The sequence below is a fragment of the Hypomesus transpacificus genome, chromosome 23 (assembly GCF_021917145.1).
Source record: "Hypomesus transpacificus isolate Combined female chromosome 23, fHypTra1, whole genome shotgun sequence".
Classification (NCBI taxonomy): Eukaryota; Metazoa; Chordata; class Actinopteri; order Osmeriformes; family Osmeridae; genus Hypomesus; species Hypomesus transpacificus.
The window spans coordinates 718,876-735,424 of record NC_061082.1 but is presented as its reverse complement, the minus strand read 5'-3'; the positions used below and the strand labels follow the sequence as shown (position 1 = coordinate 735,424).

The 16,549-nt window shown below is 46.0% G+C and overlaps 2 protein-coding genes across 2 annotated transcripts; both read left to right on the top strand.

Annotated features, from left to right (window-relative positions):
• Positions 1–1,959: 1,959 nt before the first annotated feature.
• Positions 1,960–8,808, top strand: LOC124485403 (RUN domain-containing protein 3A-like). Its single transcript, XM_047047000.1, has 11 exons — positions 1,960–2,286; positions 4,245–4,360; positions 4,433–4,560; positions 4,643–4,728; positions 4,843–4,932; positions 5,317–5,397; positions 5,889–6,054; positions 6,672–6,829; positions 7,013–7,132; positions 7,225–7,328; positions 7,615–8,808. The coding sequence occupies exons 1-11, from the start codon at positions 2,180–2,182 to the stop codon at positions 7,755–7,757; spliced, it is 1,299 nt and encodes a 432-aa protein (XP_046902956.1). The 5' UTR covers positions 1,960–2,179; the 3' UTR covers positions 7,758–8,808.
• Positions 8,809–9,763: 955 nt separating this feature from the next.
• Positions 9,764–12,039, top strand: LOC124485060 (lymphocyte antigen 6D-like). The gene is made up of 4 exons (XM_047046353.1): positions 9,764–9,785; positions 9,952–10,004; positions 10,546–10,683; positions 11,650–12,039. Exons 2-4 carry the CDS (start codon positions 9,956–9,958, stop codon positions 11,745–11,747), a joined length of 285 nt encoding a protein of 94 aa, XP_046902309.1. The 5' UTR covers positions 9,764–9,785; positions 9,952–9,955; the 3' UTR covers positions 11,748–12,039.
• The last annotated feature ends 4,510 nt before the right edge of the window (positions 12,040–16,549 follow it).

Genomic DNA, 16,549 nt, shown 5'->3' with positions numbered 1-16,549 from the left:
CCTGTAAAAGACTGGGCTACGATCAAGGTTCTGAGCCCTGGACCACCACATCCTGCGTGCTGTCCCGAGTGGGACGCAGGAGGGCCGCATACTTACCGCCCACCCAAACAGACTGCTTGTTAACACCGCAAGGTTACCACAGCCTGCCCGGAGAGAGCCTGAAGAATCACTTGCCCAGACAGACTGCTTGTGATCACAGCCTGCCCAAAGTGGGTAAGCTGCCCACCTTAACCCACCCAGGCAAGCTGCCCCTGTCATAGCTTGCCCAGAGAGGGCTGAGGGTGCTGGCAGAAGGGAAGTAAGATTCTAAATCTTGGAACTCCCTAAATGCTGCTAACAGCAGCTAAGGGCCTAAGGGTATTGGCGGGTGAGTCCTGGTTATATGTCCCATTGAGCTAAACCTCTGGACCCACCAATCTTCTACCGACGCAAACTATACCTCAGAATAGCTCAAAATCTCTCATACTCACCAAAACCGCAGGAATCGGGGTCTGGAACCACAAAGTCAGAAGTCTGCCGAGTGATCCAGAAGTGGCCTTGAATCGTCCCGGGGAGACCCTAACTCATTGGCGGTCCTAGCACATTATGCGTCCAGGTCGAGTTTATCACTTGCACCCCCCCCACCCCCCCCACCCCTAACCTGCACAGTTAGAGTGGCCGGTCATTGTGGCCAGCCTAAGGCACACCTGTGCAGTATTCATGCTGTCTAATCAGCATCTTGATATGCCACACCTGTAAGGTGGATGGGTTATCTCGGCAAAGGAGAAGTGCTCACTAGCACAGATTTAGACAGATTTGTGAACAATATTTTAGAGAAATAAGCCTTTTGTATACATAGAAAAAGTCTTAGATCTTTGAGATCAGTTAATCAAAAATTGGGGCAAAAAAAGTGTTGCATTTATCATTTTAGTCAGTGTAGTTCGTGACGTTTGAAACATTGAACGTCATCATTCTTGTGGTTATGGTACAAGCTCCAAAACACGTTTTTCGAAACTGTACAGGCACGCTCTAAGCTTGGGTACGTCATATCCATATATTCTATGCGTCGGTGGCCCAAGAACCTGTACCCCGTTATTCCTCAAGTAATCACCAAAGTAACTTTACATGACAAAGAACACAATGGAGTAGGCTATGCGAACGATGCCGTATGTGTTGCTTTCGCGTAGGCCTATATGTAGGCCTACATACCGACATGTAAGAAACCGGCGTATATTTCGGCTTGAATGACCGGGGACACGTGGACAGAGTAGGCTACGCACCAAACAAAAGCAGGACACGTGTGGCAGCCATTTAGCTTATGTCTACACCTACTTAGCGGGAAGTATATTTTGGCCTTTACCTGAAAAGGTGACGTCGCACTGCTATTACAATGGCACACGGATCATGCGCCCCATCTAATGGTCAACTCGTGGAACAACATAAGTAATGTTGTTCCTCTGTTCTCCCCTCTCCTTTCACTGTGTGAAAAACAAGGTTTTATTAAAGGTTTAAACCTTTAAAAAAGGATGTTGAACGAATATTTTCGAATAAAAGTTTCGAAAGGTTAAAAAAATATTTTCGGTTTGCATCATTGATGACTAGCCTACTTGATGATGACTACTGTACTTTATTGTACTCCGCTCTGCGTGACTCAACTGTTGAGTGCTTCTCTGATCTCCTCTCCCCCTTCCCCCTCTCCTTTCTTTGTGTGTAAACATATTTTCTAAAACAAGTTTAGAAAGGTTGTGAACATATTTTGGCGATGTTGATATGACTGAGATTAGAAAGATTCCTGAACACCCATGGTCATAAATGAGGGAGATGTTCGAAATTGTCCCCCTAAAAAATTATTATTTCATTTGTTAGAGCAATACCCCTCCAAATGTCTGTGAACGTCCCTGGTCAAAAGTATGCTGCTTACTCGTCATCATATTCAGTGAGGTCATGATGATGTAAAATTAGAGGCGGGGTCAACAAGACGGCTTGAGACCTGGAATAGGGGTGACAGGACAGGTTTCATGTTGCACGGACTGGATATCATATTATCCATTGTCACTGATAGTGTATATGTATCTGGGGCCTTTGCCGGGACCGGAAGGCAAAGAGCGAGCAGGTTTCGTATGCGCCTCTTGCGTTTTCACCGGGAACCGGAGAACGCATGAGAGAAGTGTTTTGCAAGGGAGGGGTCCCGTGATTCAGGATGGAGCCGGGCTGTGTGCATGCAACTATGGCTACGGTAGATGTCTCGAAGACAGCTACGTCTCGGAACGTGGCGGTAGAACGCAAGAACCTCATAACCGTGTGCAGGTAAGGCGTTGAATATCAGATGTGCTTGAGACTGTTACAACAGCATTAGCCAGGTATTCCTTCGTGCTCGCAGGTTCTTGTAGACGCAGCTGATGTATGTTCATAATCGTGTTTGTCATGACAAAAATATTTGTAAATATTTGTCATTTTTAAGGCGACAGAATTAGCCTATATCCCATAATTAACCGTCACGATTTACTGCTCCACAACAGAAAATAGTCACCATGAAAACTGACGTCATCCTTAAAGCCGATCATACTATTGACTGTAACAACGGCTTGGGTAGGGTTTTTCTCGAGCGAAGTAAAGGTGCGTTTAGCGGCTTTACACTGATGGCCATGATGTAGCCAATCTACAGTTTCATTTTAGTCCGTCTCATCCACTTGACTTTTGCGGTAAACTTCCGTCAATTCGAAAGATTTGAAATATTTTCGCTTCACGGATGGTGCCGTTGCTATGACGACAACCTTCTAGGGGCAAGGACATATCTGGGACCCCGGGGAGTCAGGGCACTCACACAAAGGCAGGTCTTTAAACTGTTCACAAGTAAAGCAGACACACAGTTAGATTTTTTTTATTGAAATGTTTTTTCCTAAAAATGGTCCTTATCCGCATCTTAGCAGACAACACCCTCAGAATGAACAGAGACAGGAAGTCAGCTGCCTCACTAACCTTAACCCTAAACCATGGGTAGGCCTATCGCTCAGGGCTACAGCTATTGACTACAGATAAAGTGGTAGCAGGTTCAGATCACCCTTTCTACATCACCAAGGATAAAAGTACCTACTTAATAAATACATGATTATTATTATTATTATAACCAACCAGCAGTAGCCATGGTTGCTAATGGTCCAGTGTTAACCCAGGGAGTGATGCTCCAGGCATCCTGATACAGCTGGCAAGGACCCGAGGCTGGCTGAGGCCGCGGGGACTGAAGGAGACATTGTTGTCCTCTGAACAATGGAGAATGAAATCACGCCTCTCTGGGGCTGTTCTCCAACAATGGTTAGCATGAGCATCAAGTGTTCGTCAGGAGACAGTGTGTGTATACTGGTGTTAGTGTGTGTGCAGTATGTGTGTGTGTACCATGTGTACTGTGTGTGTGCAGGAAGTCTGCCTGTAGACAGACATCTTGAATGTTGTCCTTGTCAAGTTTCACTGCTCAGAATTGCTCCTCTGACAGGACAAGGTGTATTTGGAAGGGTTTATGTGGTTAAAAGACTTCATGAAATATTTATCATCAAAGGAAGTAATATTGGAAAAAGAAATCTCCAGGGACAGATAAAATAGCAGGATGGAAGCTTGTGTCCTGTGGTGCCATTACAGGTCAGCACAAAGAAACACATTCATAGGGACAATAATTTACAGTCTAACTTAATAACATCTTCCCATATCAAACCTAGTCTACAAGTATGAGGTTATTCAGTCACATAAATCTTCAGTGTTGTGGAGAACGCACCCCCAGGGCAGTGTCTGTCCAGAGGACCTGGATCGCTGAGAGCTGCATCACTGTGCTCCCCCTGAGGGGGTGACGTCACACATCTCACTAGCTGCGGTCACTAGCTAAAGCCAGGGGTGGCCAATCCTGGTCCTCGAGAGCCCCTGTCCTGCATGTTTTAGATGTTTCCCTGCTCCAGCACACCTGATTCAAAAGAATGGTCATTACCCGGCTACCACAGAGCTTGATAACGACCCATTCATTTGAATCAGGTGTGCTGGATCAGGGAAACATCTAAAACATGCAGGACAGTGGCCCTCGAGGACCAGGATTGGCCACCCCTGAGCTAAACGGTCATCATTCGAGTATTAAGTTCTTACAGAGCTCCGTTTAGAAAGAGGGCAAGCCGGTGGCTCACTGGACAGAGCGCTTTAACCACTCAGGCTGAGGCTGGACCCAGGGGCCATGTCCTTCCTGTCTTCTTGTCTTAAGGGAGCTGATTGTGAGCGTCTCTCCTCAGGTTCTCGGTGAAAACTCTGCTGGAGAAGACCACGGCTGAGCCCATCGACGACACATCTGAGGAGTTCATCAACCTGGCCTCCATCTTGGAGCACATCCTGAGCCATTGCTTCAAAGGTAACAACCTGACCCCTGACCACTAAACCTGACCCCCTATCTTGACCCCTGACCTCTGTCGTGTTCTATCAGGGACGGGAAGCTGGTTTGACGGACAGCGTAGCTACTGGGACTTCATCCGTCTGGCCTGTAGCAAAGTTCCCAACAGCTGCATCAGCAGCATAGAGAACATGGAGAACATCAGTTCCTCCCGTGCCAAGGCAAGAACCATAACATCCTGTGTGTTTCTGTGTGTAGACTGTGTGTTTCTGTGTCTGACTGTGTGTTTCTGTGCTGCTCCAGGGCAGAGCCTGGGTCCGCGTGGCCCTAATGGAGAAGAGGCTGTCGGAGTACATAGCCACGGCTCTGAGGGACAGCAGAACCACCCGGTAGCTAACCCTGCTAAGACCACAACATGACCGCAAGCAACCATGAACATCCATTCACAAGCATAGCATTCTTCCTGGCCAAAACAAGGTTCCAAGTATGTGTGTGTGTTCCAGAAGGTTCTATGCAGAGGGAGCCATCATGCTGAGAGAAGAAGCCACAGTGCTGACTGGGATGCTGATAGGTCTTGGAGCCCTAGACTTCAGGTAGATCTGCTCCTATTGTACCCTCTAGTATAGAGCTAGACTTCAGGTAGATCTGCTCCTATTGTACCTTCTAGTATAGAACTAGACTTCAGGTAGACCTGCTCCTATTGTATCTTCTAGTATAGAGCTAGACTTCTGGTAGACCTGCTCCTAATGTACCCTCTAGTATAGAGCTAGACTTCTGGTAGACCTGGTCCTATTGTACCCTCTAGTATAGAACTAGACTTCAGGTAGACCTGCTCCTATTGCACCCTCTAGTATAGAGCTATATTCCAGGAAGAATGAGTCGCTGACAGGAAACATTATCTTCACGATGATCTCAGGCCACCCCAGGGGTCTGGATGATGCAGCCCTCTGATGTTCTCCAATGTTCTCTGGCCTCAGTTTCTGCTTGAAAGGGGAGGCCCTGGATGGGAAATCATCAGCTGTGATTGACTACACCCCCTACCTGAAGTTCACCCAGAGGTAGCGCCACGCAACGCTCCACACACCAGCCAATACACAGTCATCAAAGGTACCACAGGAAATGATACCTCATTTCACACATAGTACACGGGATCCATTCTCTGTGTGAAACAAACTAAAGAATGATAAAATGCAGCCTCATGTTGACAGTTGTTAAGTGGGGATCTCTGTCAAAACATTATCCTTTATTTAAATGTCAGTAAGCTGCTGGGTTGTGACCTTGTCTAGTGAATCTCGCTGTAGTACATCACTGTCAGGATCCAAGTGTTGAAGGAGGGTTACAGTGATGTCCTAGGATGCTGTACCTGATGTGACAAACTGTCCACCTTGCAGCCAGTCAGGTAGCAGGGCTGGAACTACATTACATTTTGAAAACAACTCCAATGTTATAGTTTAATAACGAAGCTGACGTTTTCTCTCAAATTGACAAATAGTAGGAAGTAGAGGTTAGGGCTGTTATGCTAAACTATGATGTGTACATGTGTGTGTAGCTATGACTACCAAAGTGATGAGGATGACAGGCGTAGCCTTGACAGCAGCACCAGCGACGACAGCGCCCCAGAGCATCCCTACGTTCCCTTGGTGACGGACGAGGAGAGCTGGAGCACCAAATGCCGCAAGATGGAGCAGAGGTTCAAGATTGTCTATGCTCAGAAGGTGGGCGGCCATCTTGGTCCCCAGAGTAGTCTATAGACAGAAGCTGGCCGGCTACCTTGGTCCCCAGAGTAGTCTATACACAGAAGGTGGGCAGCCATCTTGGTCCCCAGAGTAGTCTATACACAGAAGGTGGGCAGCCATCTTGGTCCCCAAAGTAGTCTATACACAGAAGGTGGGCAGCCATCTTGGTCCCCAGAGTAGTCTATACACAGAAGGTGGGCAGCCATCTTGGTCCCCAGAGTAGTCTGTACACAGAAGGTGGGCAGCCATCTTGTTCCCCAGACTAGTCTATACACAGAAGGTGGGCAGCCATCTTGGTCCCAGGAGTAAGTCAATACACAGAAGGTGGGCAGCCATCTTGGTCCCCAGAGTAGTCTATACACAGAAGGTGGGCAGCCATCTTGGTCCCCAGAGTAGTCTATACACAGAAGCTGGGCGGCCATCTTGGTCTTGCTACAAGTCTGCTGAGTAGCTTCATGTACAGAATATGTCTTTACAGAGTAGATCTTTGCAGAGTACTAGCATACTATCCCCTGGGTGTCACGGTGAGTGTGTATACGCCCCAGTTTGGCCCCAGCTCCCCAGCAGTGCTGACGTGGGGGTGGTGTGGCGTGCAGGGCTACCTGGAGGAGCTGGTGCGTCTGCGGGAGAGCCAGCTGGAGAGGGCGGAGGCAGAGGCCCGCAGACTGAGTGCTCGTCTGGACAGGCTGCAGCAGCACAGCCTGCAGGAGAGGAGAGAGCTGGAGGCCATCATACTGGAGCTGCAGGAGCAGCTGTGAGGACACACACTAATACACACACACACGCTGATGCACATACACGTGCTGAGCCACACACACACACATTTTGACACACACACATACAAACACTGACAAACAAATGTTGACACAAGCACATGTTAACACACATGCAAACACACACATGCTGTTAGTGCAAATCGCTGCTCTTGTGTTTGCAGGACAAGCCTGATTCCATGTGACTCCAACCATTTGTCCAAAGACTTGTCAATCCCTCTGGTCAACCAATGGCCAGTGCTCCAGCCCTTCAACAACCATGAAGAGGGAAAGTTGTTCCACAGGTACAGCATATCATTTTCTGGTCTGCCAGGTTGAGTGTGGTTGCCATGCCAACCGTGGTGAGTGTGGTTGCCGTGCCTCTGCCTCCCTGCAGGAGGAGCCCTCCCAGCCCTGAGCTGCTGTCAGTGGAGATCAGCCTGGACTCCGACTCCCAGCAGGCAGAAAACAAACACAACCCCGAGACATGGGGCACCGCAGGTAGCTCTCTCTCTCGTTCTCTCTCTCTCGTTCTCTCTCTCTCGCTCTGTCTCTCTCATTCTCTCTCGTTCTCTCTCGCTCTGTCTCTCTTGCTGTCTCTATCTCTCTCTCTCTCTCTCGTTCTCTCTCGCTCTGTCTCTCTCTCATTCTCTCTCGCTGTGTCTCACTCTCACACACACACACACACACACACACACAGGAAGGAAAAGATCAGTTTAAAGTGTGTCAGATGTAACCATCTTTCTAAAGGTCAGGTTTCGACAGGTGCTCTCTGTGTCTCTCCCAGGTGAGGCCTTCCCTCGCTCCCTGGAGGCTCTGCAGGGCTCGCTGGTCTCTCTGCCCGGCTGCAAGTCTCTCTCCAGCCTGCGCTCCAGCGAGTGCCTGGTCCACATCAGCACTGAGAACAGCCCTGCCCTCTCGCCCAGCTAGGAGGCGCTAGAGGGCCCCTCCAGACACTGTCAGCTCCAACCTCCTTGACAAACAAGACTACTGCTGGAAGAACAGGACGTTCTACAGTTCGGTTCTCCGAGATCCTCTCCTCTCTCCACCTCGGCTCCAGAAGCTGCCCTTGAGGCTCAGACTAAGCCTTGTCTGACCTCCTGTCCAGACTGGGAGAGCTGCCATCCCTGACTGAGGGACTGTGGGTGTACCGGTGTGTTGGGACTCCATGGTGTCAACCTCCCCGTAGTAGAGCTGCAGAGTTGCCCCTTCGTTGTGTCAGTGTTGCTGGATCCTCTGGCATGCCCAGGAACTGCTTGCTGTGGTACAGGCTGAGCAAAGCCATTACATCCTGCATCCATATTCCTCTGACCAACACATGTAACCTTGCTAGGGTTGGGGAACTGTATTAACCTGTCGGTCCATTTGTCTTTGTCAGATCAGTCTGTCGGTAGAACCAGGGTGTCCTCAGCCAACTATGGCATCGCTGGAGCTAGTGTGTGTGTGTCTGTGAGATCATTCAGAACAAACATCATTCTATACTGTTATTACATTATTACTGGTAGAGTCAACCAAGAAGGAAAAGATCCATAGGATTCTGGTGGAGAGGGACGATAAGGAGAGTAACTGAATGATTGTAATAGTGTCCCCTATGCTGGCACGGCATGAGTGTTCTCTTGTGTTCAGTCACAGCCTGTATCCAGGTTTACAGGTTATGGCTGAAACTGTGAAGAAATACCGTCTTGGTCATTGAACAAAACTGTTTTAGTGTGTTCCAACCAGAGATTCTCTCATCCTCTGTCCTCTGCCCGCCTAGCCACAGGGTTTGAGAGAGCAGTCTCAGGAAGGAAGGTTTTTTGATGATTGCCGAGTGTAGATTTGAATTTCTTCGGTGTACTATTTTTCTGTTGCTTTATGATTTCTTTATGGTCACCGATGACATTTAATTTATATTGATTGTGTTATTCTCTGTCTTGAAAGGGGATTTGGAGCTTGAGGAGGAATCATGTCATTTAAAAACTGCAATAAAAACTGCCTTTGGTTAAACAAACTTTTCTTGTACTCAATTTCTGCTTTAAGTTTTGTCTCTTATTTTTAAAGGAATCTATTTTGGGAACATTTCTGATTAAATGTGTGAATCTGTGGTATAGTTTACTGGCAAGAGCAATACCATCGGAAAATACATTCATTGTATTGTAGATGTTGACTGTTTATGAGCATATTTATCCACCATTCCCCCACCAAGGATCTGTTGACTGGGACGGTGTTATCAGTATCTCCCTGCAGGCAGGTATGGCACTTCCTGAACAGCGGGAGGGAAGCTTCAGTTTCACTGTATTGTCCTCGGACAATAGCGGACCTCAAAACTGCAGTACACAAACTATCAGATTACTGACTTTTCAGCTAGTTTAAGGTACTACTACATCTGTGTTATTCTGGGAAATTACAGAATATATTAACTTCCTACACTGGTTTCTTAAAAGTTTTCAATACTGGGAATATTGCTGGGTGTTTCATGACTGAAATCAGAAATCTCCTACTTGATTAATTTAATGCATCTTAAATTCAAATCTCATTGTTAAACATTAGCGCTGTGGTTTCTAACTCCACAAGCGCGGTGGTTGGTTCCTTTTTTCAGGTCAAATTTAATTGAGGGAAGAAGCTTGTACAAGTCAATGCAGATATAAACCATCGTTACAGAGTCTATAATTGATGTCTGTGTCGATCAGGCAGGTAACATAAGCTAGTATGAAGCTAGAGAACTTTGAGGTATATGTCAAACTATTATGAACAAATAATTCCACTATTGAAGGTCTCTAACCCTGACCCACCTTAAGAAGCTCACCTGGGACATGGCATGTTCCCGTCTCCCTCGGCCTGGGGCACAGTGGACAGGTGATACGTGTGAGATAACTGGTGAGGTTGAGAGAGAGGTGGGGTGGGGGAGATATGATTTCACTATAAATGTAAGTTTTCCCTTTGTCCTTGTTACTTGTTGGATGACAAGGTGACACCGAGGTAGGAACTCCTGATCTTAGTGTTTTTGTATTTGTGTTTCTCATTAGTTCATCTCTTAGGAGTAGATCAGACATAATGTTTATATTTTAAGTACGTTTCTTGTGTGTTCTTGTGTGACACCAACTTCGAAAATAAATTGTAGGAATGTTTCTGTGATTCTTTTCAGAGCAATGACTTCTTTCACACTAACCCTGACTGTGCTCATAGCGACATTCTGTGGTAAGATGATCATGTTAAATTTATGTACATGTAACGGGTGTGAACCTGTGAAACGCACTCCTCAGGTATGTAATGGGCTACCCGCGTCAACGAATAGCTAGCTTTTCTTTGGCGTAGCTGGTAGTGGTCGCGCTTGGCAAGTCAGAGGTTGTGCTTTCGAGCCCAGCGAGTGGCGAACGACGCCTTGTAGTGACGGAGCGTGGCCACGTCCGTTACATACCGTCACATACACATTCACATAGTTGTTACTTTTTACACAGGCTAGATAGCCGCGACTATGTCTCTGTGTCTAAAGAAATGTAATTGATATCTCATTAAACCAAAGTACACACTACAAGGCTTAGTCTGTTCGAAATCCAGATTCATCCAGTTAAAATATATTTCTTGTATTAACATATTATAGATACATTACTTACCTCAATGGATGAATATTGTAGTTGTGTTTTGTGGTCTGTGATGTCACCATAGGGATGATCTTTAAAGAAGCAGGGTCCATGTACGATCATTAGGGAACTGGATTGATCCCAGATTTGTGCTCCAGCTGTGCAGGCTCTGAGATGTCACACCTGCACCAGCATCCACGCCGACCAGCCGTCCTGTGCTGAGTCAGAGGTCATGGAGGAGGAATGTGGAGGGACTTTCACTTACTGCGCCAAAATCAAGATGCACCCGCCAGCTTGTGAGCTACTGCCCCTTTCCTAAACTGTAAAAAAAAATAGATGAATCAATCAAGGTATTAATCGATAAATGAATTAAAGAATATGCTAAATACATACATTTGCCATATTAAAACTATGTATTTTCACCAGTATTTTATTTGGTGTAACACGTAACATGTATTGAAACTGTTACACTAGACTTGATAAATGACTTTTGATAACGGTGTTCACTCATGTAGCACCTCACCTCTAAGTGCATCTTAGATCACTTTCTTCATGTAATCAGGTCCTGCCTCCTCCATACGCCTCCTTACTCCTCCATGTCCCTCCCTGCTCCTCCATGTCCCTCCCTGCTCCTCCATGTCCCTTCCTGCTCCTCCATGCCTCTCCCTGCTCCTCTGTGATTCTCCCTGCTCCTCCATGTCCCTCCCTGCTCCTCCATGCCTCTCCCTGCTCCTCCATGCCTCTCCCTGCCTCTCCCTGCTCCTCCATGCCTCTTCCTGCTCCTCCATGCCTCTCCCTGCTCCTCCATGCCTCTCCCTGCTCCTCCATGCCTCTCCCTGCTCCTCCATGTCCCTTCCTGCTCCTCCATGCCTCTCCCTGCTCCTCCATGTCCCTCCCTGCTCCTCCATGTCCCTTCCTGCTCCTCCATGCCTCTCCCTGCTCCTCCATGCCTCTCCCTGCTCCTCCATGTCCCTCCCTCCTCCTCCATGTCCCTTCCTGCTCCTCCATGCCTCTCCCTGCTCCTCCATGCCTCTCCCTCCCTGCTCCTCCATGTCCCTTCCTGCTCCTCCATGCCTCTCCCTGCTCCTCCATGCCTCTTCCTGCTCCTCCATGCCTCTCCCTGCTCCTCCATGCCTCTCCCTGCTCCTCCATGTCCCTCCCTGCTCCTCCATGCCTCTTCCTGCTCCTCCATGCCTCTCCCTGCTCCTCCATGCCTCTCCCTGCTCCTGAGTGATAACGGGTTTGATTCTCTTTATTTCAAGACGGTGAGGTTTTAAAATGTGCGACGGAGCGAGAGTGTAACAGCACCATCCCGCCCCAGGTGGAGCGAAGCTGCTGCATCACGGATCTGTGTAACTAGCCAGGCGCCTCCACCACCTCCACCACCTCCACCACCTCCGCCTGCTGCCCGCCTGGGCTGCTGTTATATCTGTACAAGATCACATGTAGTTGTTTGGAAAGGATTTGTACTTAACTTGGCATTCCTCAGTGAACTGAAATTAGAATCAGATTAATGCTTTGCTACTGAACTTAATTCAAATAAAAATACATATATTTTGTTACTAATCCTTAATTAAAATCAACATACATTATATTACTACTGTTGGGACTGGCCATGATAAATGTTCTGGAAAAAAAATCTACATTATTGTCAGTCCAGATAATTTCAATAAAAGCAGTTCAGAAACATTTTCAGTTTGGAGTTGGACCTTTGCAACTTTCTCAGAAGCACAGTTTTACTGTAAACCATAAAGGTTCAAACTGACCAGAACATTCCCTCAGCGTCTCTTTCCTCCACAACGTCCCACAAGCTCACTGCCTCTCACTGTTCTAATTTAGGTTCATTTTTGTGAGATAAATGTTCTTTATAGGGATGTCACGAGAACCGATACTTACGGTACCTTCCGATGCTAAAATAACAAAACACCGACGATGCCCATTTTTTTGAAGCACCGTAAGTACCGTGAGCGCCGATTCCAGATGTTAGCATCGGTGCTGCGCCTTCAGGAGTGTTCCAGTTGACGTTTACATTAAGAAAAATAAGATAACAACTGCTGCTTTAGCGATCGCCCCGCTTCGACTTGTTGACAAGAAAGGCAAAAAAAGTAGTTTGCGTTTGAGGCGGATGACCTTGGCGTTATAATGAATCCGCAGAAGCCATTATGCAAAAAATGCTACCGCAGTCTTCAGACCAAGGGGGAATACTTCCAATTTAGCTAAGCACCTGAAAGATCGTTATCTGGATATGTTTAAAGAATTCAAGGCTGAATTTAAGTTCTGATTCAGTTCCAGAAGAGGCGCAGCACCAATGCTAACATCTGGCATCATACAAAATAAATCAATGTTCGTTGAAGTCGCGGCGAAATTCTGAATACATCCAAAGAATGCTCTTTTTCTGTTTGTTTAATCTGTCATACTAAAATACACGGTACATGATGTATGAGCTGGTGGGCACGTGTGTTACAATTAGGGGTGTCACAATACCAAAAATTCAGTAGTCGGTGCCAATACCATTAAAATAACACGATTCTCGATGCCAATTTCGATACCATGGTAAAAAAAAAAAGAGGATTGTGTAAGATTCCATGTAGGCTACTTGAACCATGAACTTCTTTAAAATATTTGAAAAATAGCAAAATGTCCTACAAAGACATACAAAACATGTGCAATACAGCATTGCACAACATAATAAAGTGCAATTAAGCCATTCAGCTAACAAGATGAACATGACATGAGTTTACCTTCTAAGCTATGGGCTAACGTTAAAACTACAGCTAACCTAAACTATGTACATAAGCCATTGTAACACACGTGCCCACCAGCTCATACATCATGTACCGTGTATTTTAGTATGACAGATTAAACAAACAGAAAAAGAGCATTCTTTGGATGTATTCAGAATTTCGCCGCGACTTCAACGAACATTGATTTATTTTGTATGATGCCAGATGTTAGCATCGGTGCTGCGCCTCTTCTGGAACTGAATCAGAACTTGCCTTGAATTCTTTAAACAAATCCAGATGACGATCTTTCAGGTGTTTAGCTAAATTGGAAGTATTCCCCCTTGGTCTGAAGACGGCGGTAGCATTTTTTGCATAATGGCTTCTGCGGATTAATTATAACGCCACGGTCATCTGCCTCAAACGCAAACTACTTTTTTTGCCTTTCTTGTCAACAAGTCGAAGCGGGGCGATCGCTAAAGCAGCAGTTGTTATCTTGTGTTTTTCTTAATGTAAACGTCGACTGGAACACTCCTGAAGGCGCAGCACCGATGCTAACATCTGGCATCGGCGCTCACGGTACTTACGGTGCTTCAAAAAAATGGGCATCGTCGGTGTTTTGTTATTTTAGCATCGGAAGGTACCGTAAGTATCGGTTCTCGTGACATCCCTAGTTACAATGGCTTATGTACATAGTTTAGGTTAGCTGTAGTTTTAACGTTAGCCCATAGCTTAGAACAGGGGTCGGCAACAGGCGGCCCGCGGGCCAATTGTGGCCCGCCAGCGATTTTATTTGGCCCGTCAAAATATTTCCAATTATATATTTTTTATAACGTTTTTTTCCCCGTCGACTTTTATTTTGAAACCGGAAACTGGGTATGGTGTCATTAGATGTTGTCGACTTCATGCAGCGCCGGCGTCGCCTGCAGCCCGGTTGACTTGAAGTAACCAATGGCATTCTCAGCTTCAAGGCAGCCGGCTGTCGGCGCTGCCGTCGCTGCATGAAGTCGAATACACTTATTGACTTTTCTGAAGTATTTTTTCGCCATGTCATCGCTACCATATGATCGCTACACCTCACGGCTGACAGATCGCCTGAGGTGAAAGCACAGTTATGGTTAGTAATCATGGGCAGCGCTCTCTATGGCAGCGCTAGGAAGGGGCTAGCAGGTGCTTCAGCACCCCCAAGAAAGACCAAAGCACCCCGATAGCACCCCCCACGACATTGCTTATTAATTTATAGTTTCAGGCCCGGAATGGCCATCGGGAGAATAGGGAGAATTCACGGTGGGCCGCTTTGCCCGCTTATAAATTGGGCCAGAAGATCGCCTGCTTTCTCTTTGTTTTTTTCACACACCGAATAACAGGATATGCCTTAAGTTTGTTAAGTTACTGTGTGACTGAAAAGTAAGCTAATAGGCTACATTATGTTTTAATCTAATTAAGCGCATGATCAGACCGTGCATTAAAAAGTGCAGTTCAGTTGTCGCGCATGTTTCTCAAACACAAACCATAATTTATTGTTGTGGAGGGAGTTAGCTAGATTAAGCTGAAGCGAAAAAAATAAAATGGAAGGGATAAGATCCCAGGAGGAACTGAAAAAGCCAGGTAAAAAATTAAATTTTTGCTCGCATTAATGTGAAGTTCCGATTTCACCTCACATTAAAACCTTGACTAGGTCCTAGTAATCCTATTCTCACTTGATGACAGTATTTATGTGCACCAACGATGACGACCCACCACGTTGGGATGACAGTGACGACCATGTTGATACAGTTCGTTAACAGACCACCAATGGGCTCATGCACATGGTTTATTATCGTTAGCTATTTGTAGTAGACATACCCATTCTCCATATAGGCCTAGTTGTTGCGAGTGCACGTATCGCAAGGGCACCTATCGCAGCGTCTAAATAGGCAGTAACCCAGACTCTGGCCCGCCGTCTAGTGGCGAGGAAAAATACTGGCCCGTGGCCCAAGTTACTTGCCGACCCCTGGCTTAGAAGGTAAACTCATGTCATGTTCATCTTGTTAGCTGAATGGCTTAATTGCACTTTATTATGTTGTGCTATGCTCTATTGCACATGTTTTGTATGTCTTTGTAGGACATTTTGCTATTTTTCAAATATTTTAAAGAAGTTCATGGTTCAAGTAGCCTACATGGAATCTTAGACAATCCTCTTTTTTTTACCATGGTATCGAAATTGGCATCGAGAATCGTGTTATTTTAATGGTATTGGCACCGACTACTGAATTATTGGTATCGTGACACCCCTAGTTCTTTAAAGAACATTCTGAACAAACTTGTATTCAAAATGTTCTTTTCAGACACAGCTGTTACCTACAGATGTGATGGAATCAGATAATTTTGTATTGCAACATTCTCAATCACTGCCAGCTCAAACACAACCCATGTGAACCCAAACTTGGTTTAATACCATCTAGTCTATCATCTGATCTCTCTAAACACATGAAACCATTACCTTTCCTCCTCTAATGGATCTAATGGCTCAGATATAATTATGGGATCATTTCACCCACCTCCTCTCAGCCTTTTGTAACTGACAATTCATCTGGGAGGGGGGAGGGACAGGGGGGGGGGGAGGTACGGGGAGAATGTACAGGGGAACTGGTCCACTTCTACACTACAGCCTGAACTACAGCCACACAGACTTCCTTCGCTCGATTCAATCCTCTCACGTGGACCCTTCACCTGTGAAGGAAGGTCACATCTTCCCACACAGTCACTTTGAAGAGGGCACAAATGGAAGGAAGTATTTGTGATTTATAATTGATCACTTAAAGCTAATAGCACAGAAGCACGACTTGAGTGAGATACTGAAAAGGATGTTGGAACAGAAATATAGTTAAGATAATTTTTCTGCATGAATATGAGAAGGCTGCTTGGACTGAAGGTCCTACCTGTGCTGAGGGGTCACAGACCCTGGGAGAGCTCCTACAGCAGCCGTGACACGCATGCAACTCTGATGAACAGGACCGTCATGTAGCCTACCATAAGAGAGCGCTCTCAAAAAGTAAAAACTATAAAGACCTCCACTGAAGAGCAGCTCTTACCATACGCTTGTTATGTAGTAGTGGTCTGTTTTTGTTTCTCTCTTTGTGTAACCAAGATAGTATTGTCACAATGAAGCTAGACTTGTTAGTATGGTTACATAGCTAGTTTACTGTAGCTAATTAGTAAGGTATCTAGTTTACATGAGTAGCTACATTACATTTACATTGAGTTAGTTTACTAGTTTACAAGTTAGTAAGGTTACACAGCTAGTTTATTGCAGCTAGTTAGTAAGGTTACATAGTTTACTGTAGCTAGTTAGTTAAGGTTACATAGGTAGATTATTGTAGCTAGTTAGTAAGGTTACATAGCTAGCTTACTGTAGCTAGTTAGTAATGTTACATAGCTAGTTTACTGTAGCTAGTTAGTA

Bases quoted from the DNA above. Each gene is read 5' to 3' on its own strand.
- LOC124485403 (XM_047047000.1), top strand. From the start codon at position 2,180: ATGGAGCCGGGCTGTGTGCATGCAACTATGGCTACGGTAGATGTCTCG. The intron at 4,561-4,642 runs GCAAGAACCATA...GTGCTGCTCCAG, and splicing joins TCAGTTCCTCCCGTGCCAAG to GGCAGAGCCTGGGTCCGCGT. The intron at 6,055-6,671 runs GTGGGCGGCCAT...TGTGGCGTGCAG, and splicing joins AGATTGTCTATGCTCAGAAG to GGCTACCTGGAGGAGCTGGT.
- LOC124485060 (XM_047046353.1), top strand. From the start codon at position 9,956: ATGACTTCTTTCACACTAACCCTGACTGTGCTCATAGCGACATTCTGT. The intron at 10,005-10,545 runs GTAAGATGATCA...TTTGTGCTCCAG, and splicing joins GCTCATAGCGACATTCTGTG to CTGTGCAGGCTCTGAGATGT. The intron at 10,684-11,649 runs GTGAGCTACTGC...CTTTATTTCAAG, and splicing joins CAAGATGCACCCGCCAGCTT to ACGGTGAGGTTTTAAAATGT.